The following is a 4,547-nucleotide window of genomic DNA, read 5'->3' as shown; positions in this document are numbered from 1 at the left end:
ACCCACAGCCAGTGACTCTGCACATTAGGTACTTTCAGAGCAAGACCTCAAATGCCACGGCAGCTCCGGTCCCGAGAAGAGGCTGTAGCCAGAAGAGCAGTGGGAGCACCTGGAAGATCCCGGGAAAGACTCCAGGCACCCTGACATAAGTTTCCTTTCTTCCCCAGCTCCCAGAAGAGCTGGACTCCAACCCGCCCCAAGCCTCTGGCGAGGCTGGGTGGATCCAGCCACAGACATGCAGAACCACACCCCGGCTGCTGCCTGCCCTCCTCCCCCTCGAGCCAGTGGGGCACAAACAGGAACTAGGCTCATACAGTTGAAAATATTTAATACGTGTTGTACACGTAGAAATTACATTTTATACAAAACATGATACATCACTGAAGGAGAACACTGTACAAAATTCCCTACGGGAGCCCCAAGCCTTTATACAACAAAGACCGGGAGTTACCAAGCCTAACAAACAGGCTCAAGGACTTTCCGTCAGAGCGTCTGTAAACTTCGTTCCTCTCAATAAACACTTTTAAAAAGCACCATGTAAGAGTTCTGACCTAAACCTTTCCAAAATAGACACTTTATTTAATAAACTTAATACTTTCCAAGCTTAAAATATCACCCGCCGGGGGCGCCCCCGGGGTCGGCGGCAGCCGAGGAGCCTCCCCCGGGCGCCGGGGAGGGCGGCGGCTCTGCCGGGAAGGGGAATTCCGGGAGGGCAGGGCCGGGGGCGCTCCCAGGGCGGGTGCCGGCAGCCGGGACCCGGCGGGGAACGGGGAAGGGCTGCCGCTGCTGCCCCGCGGTCCCTCCCGTGCGGCGGCGAAGGGCGCCGGGTCTGGCCGGCGCCGGAGCCCCGCGGCGCTCGGTGGGTGTCACCTGCGGGCCCCCCGGCCCGCGGCGGGGAGCCAGTCTCTGCGGCCGGGACATCAGAAGGCCACGATGGCCGTGCTCCAGGGGTTGAGGGTCCGCAGCACCGGCTCGTCGCAGCAGATCTGTCCCGGCTCGGCCGCCGCCTCGGCGGGCGCCGTGCCCGCCGCCGCCTCGCCGCCGTCCAGAGGCGGTCGCCGCCGGCCCTTGGGCTCCTTGCTGAGCAGTCCCGAGAAGCTGGAGCCGAAGATGCTGATGAGGCTGGCCACGTTGCCCGTCTCCATGTCCTCCTGCTCGCCGGGCGGCGAGGGCGGCGGCGGCGGCGGCTCCTCTTCCTCGCGGCGGGGCTTCTTCACCGGGGAGCCCGCCTGGCCGCGCTCGCCGGCGCTCCGCTTGCGGGGGCAGTGCGGCGGCGGGGGGGCCCCGGCGCAGCCCCCGCGGTTCTCGCCGCAGCAACAGCGCCGCGGCCGGGGGCCCTGGCAGTCCCTCCCCGCCTCGTCCTGCGGGGGCGGCGGCGGCGGCTCCTCGGCCGCCCAGGCGGCGGTGCGGGGCGGTGGCTCCTCCTCGGGGTGCCCGGCGTCCGCGGGGGGCGGCTCGGGCGGGCAGCCCGGCTCGCTCAGGTAGACCTGCCGGGCGCTGCGCAGCACCAGCGACACCAGGAGGTTCTTGTGCAGCTTCAGGCCGCCGCGCTGGCCCCGCGCGCTGTAGATCTTGCCCAGCGAGATGCTGACGATGCGATGAGCCTCCAGCTTGAACTCCATGGGGAAAGCAGGTGGGCGAAGGGGGTGAGGGGGTGGTAAAAAATTAAAAGAAAAAAAAGAAAAGCAATTAAAACTCCGGGCCGAGCGGGGATCCGCGCCTCACCCCAGCTCTGCACACCGCCCCTTCGCGCCGCAGACTGAGCGAGCCCACGCGCCCGCCCGCCTTTTATACCGCCCCCGCCTCGGCCAATCAGGGCGCGCCGCCGGCCGCTCCAACCGCCGGCTGGCCCCCGCGCGCGCGCCCCGGCCAATGGCGGCGCAGGGCAGCGCGTTCGAAAGCTCGCCCCGCGGAGAGGGCTCTTAAAGCGGCAATGCCAGCGCGCCGCGCGGGGTGGGGCCCACCGCGGGCCCCCGGCTCGCTGCACCCCACACGGGCAGCTGAGGGAATTTTGGCCTTGGAAAGCGATGGAAACGTTCCTCGGGGAGAAAAAAAACAAACCACAAACCGAACAAAACAAATCTAACCCAGCGCAGGCTCCGTTTGGTCAGGTTTCCTGCAATTTCAGCCCCTTGTTTGGGGTCTTACAGTGTTTGAGAAGGAGCTGGTGGTGCTGATGGCTGGAGGGCGGAGTGTGTCTGTGAGGATTTCAGGGAAAATCTGCCCTGGTGTGGAGCAGAAAGCCGTGCTTGCCCAGCTACCAGGCGGAATTCTGCTCCAGGGGTCTGGCAGTGGGGCCCTCATGAAGCCCAGGGCAGAGAGAAGATCCACAACAGGGTTGGGAAGGGCCACGGGGAGGACAAATAGGGCATCTCCAAGGGTGATGGGGACCACGGCAAACTGGAGCACCGTGGCTGGGAGCTGGCACATCACTGGGCTGTAGCTGTGAAAGCTGGGGGCAGGATCAGCAGGGTGGCTGGGGGACACAGCGGGTGACACTGTCACCCCCAGACACAGCTCCAGGCACCAGGAAAGCCTCCAAGAAAGTTTCAGAGCTTGGAGTGCAGACTCTCCTCCTTCCACCAAGGACTAACCACCATTTGCAAGCAGAAAAGAAGTGAAAGGGCCGAAAATTAAGGAAGTTCAATGTGCTGCCCCAGAGTATCAGTTTCCACTCCCAGCTGACACACAGCAACTTTCTTCCATCCCTTTTTTCCCAGGGGATGAATCCACAGACTCCCCCAAAAAAAAGCCACAGGCTGTCATGATATTTTGTTGGCCTGTAATCCTGTCCTGGCTTTCTAGAAGGACAAAAGGGTGGCTGGTCTCAGAAGTAACAAAAAAAAGGTGAAGATGAGGCCACACCAACGCATAGTTGACATAGCAAGAGCCTTCTCCAAAAAAACAACCAACAAACCCACGCTCAGGACAAATGTATGTTTTCCTCCTGGTCCAACACAGATGGAAAACCTCAAATGCCACTCTCTGGGTGTCAAACACAACAGCATGTCAGCCTGGGTGTTGACATCTCAAAATGCCCAGCCCTCCTGCACCAAACCCGCCGTGACCGGACCGGGGCACGCTCAGCCACACGGCCAAAACAGCCAGGCCCAGCTTCCCCCACCGACAAAAAGTCCCAGAGGCAGGAGGTCCCAGCTTAGCCCACAGCAGGGAGAGCCTGTCCTGGCCGTAGGGAGCGGGGCTGTCCCCTCCACACCCGGCGTGGGAGGCCGGAGGGACGCGAGCTCCGGCGGTGGGAACCGAGGCTCTCCCGACCTGCCAAACCTGCTCCCCGCACCTCAGGGGCCAGCAACACCCTGTCCTAAGCCCTCAGGTCAGCCTAACCAGCCAGGGCAGGTCCGGGCTTGCATGCCTGGGACTGCAGTCACGGCTCTTCACCCACATCTGCCCACCACCAGTGTCCCCTTGGTGGCACAGGGCTGGCTGTGCCCCTGGAAGATCCACCACCAGCTCCGGGACTGCTGTTTGCCAAATCTGGGCACTTGCATCTTCAGCAGAGGGTCAGAACATCAGATTTATACATCTCAGCTGGGCATATCCCAACTCGGGGACAAAAAGCAGCAGTGCAAAGTCACCACACCAGCTGGGAAAAGCCCAAGGCAGGTGGAGGAGGCAGAGCGTGGGAGCTCTGTGGGGTGAAGATGCCTGGATCCGAGCAGACTGACCTGTTCTGCTGCTCACCACCTCACCCTCATGGCATGAGGTGCAGTCAGTGCCTTTTGGCCGCTACCCTGCCTGGGAACAGGCGGCCCAGCAGCCCCTCCCGGCTCTGGCCAGGGATTAGCAGGATGGGGATGGGGACTGAGTGACCCCTCATCCCTCTCAGTGCTCAGACAGAGCACCAGCAGAGAGGAGCAGAGGGGCAGAACGTCGGGCAGCAGAGCTGGTACCCAGCAGCACGAGTTTCACCTACCAACACCATTCCTGGTGTCAGGCTCAACCATCAGCACGTTGTTCCTGGGGCAGCAAAGATGTTCCTGCCTGGACATCTGCCTGCTCTCTGTGCCCTTTGCAGAGATGGAGTGATGGTTTTTCCTTTTCCACGACAACATCTTATCTCAGAATCACGGTCCAGGACATCTGCCAAAGCAAAGGTGCATGCACGCCATATTAATATGTATACCATTATCTAAAGTGGGCTGCTTCACAGACACATTTAATTCTCATCCCTGGGAACGACCCAAACACTAGGCTGGCTATATCTTGTGCGTCGTCAAAGCGATCTCTTTCATTTGTTTTCTAGCAGGCACTACCTTGAATGGCAATTATCCTGGGGGGTACCCAGGGAAGGAAGAGGGGGGCGGGGGACCCCGAGCAGCAGCAGCAGCAGCACGGCAGCCGGTTGAAGGCAGGCAGTATTTTGGTGGCAGCCCTGCCGCTCCCTCGCAGGCTGATGTCATGCTTTAGTAACTTTGAGGCAGAGTCACATGGCGGCTTCTGAGGTCAGCGCCTGGGGTGGCTTTGTCTGCCTTCCTTGTGCCTGCCCGGAGCGGCCCCGCGGGGGCTGCCCGCTGAGCTCGGCCATC

At 61.7% G+C, this 4,547-nt stretch overlaps 1 protein-coding gene across 1 annotated transcript; it reads right to left on the bottom strand.

Annotated features, from left to right (window-relative positions):
• Positions 1-311: 311 nt before the first annotated feature.
• Positions 312-1,770, bottom strand: IER5 (immediate early response 5). The gene has a single exon (XM_041420059.1). The coding sequence runs from the start codon at positions 1,620-1,622 to the stop codon at positions 921-923; it is 702 nt and encodes a 233-aa protein (XP_041275993.1). The 5' UTR covers positions 1,623-1,770; the 3' UTR covers positions 312-920.
• Between the last annotated feature and the right edge of the window lie 2,777 nt (positions 1,771-4,547).

This window comes from Onychostruthus taczanowskii, unplaced genomic scaffold (genome assembly GCF_017590055.1).
Source record: "Onychostruthus taczanowskii isolate IOZ18803 unplaced genomic scaffold, ASM1759005v1 scaffold63, whole genome shotgun sequence".
In the NCBI taxonomy this organism is placed as follows: Eukaryota; Metazoa; Chordata; class Aves; order Passeriformes; family Passeridae; genus Onychostruthus; species Onychostruthus taczanowskii.
This window is presented reverse-complemented; position numbering and strand designations above follow the sequence as displayed.

Bases quoted from the DNA above. Each gene is read 5' to 3' on its own strand.
- IER5 (XM_041420059.1), bottom strand. From the start codon at position 1,622: ATGGAGTTCAAGCTGGAGGCTCATCGCATCGTCAGCATCTCGCTGGGC.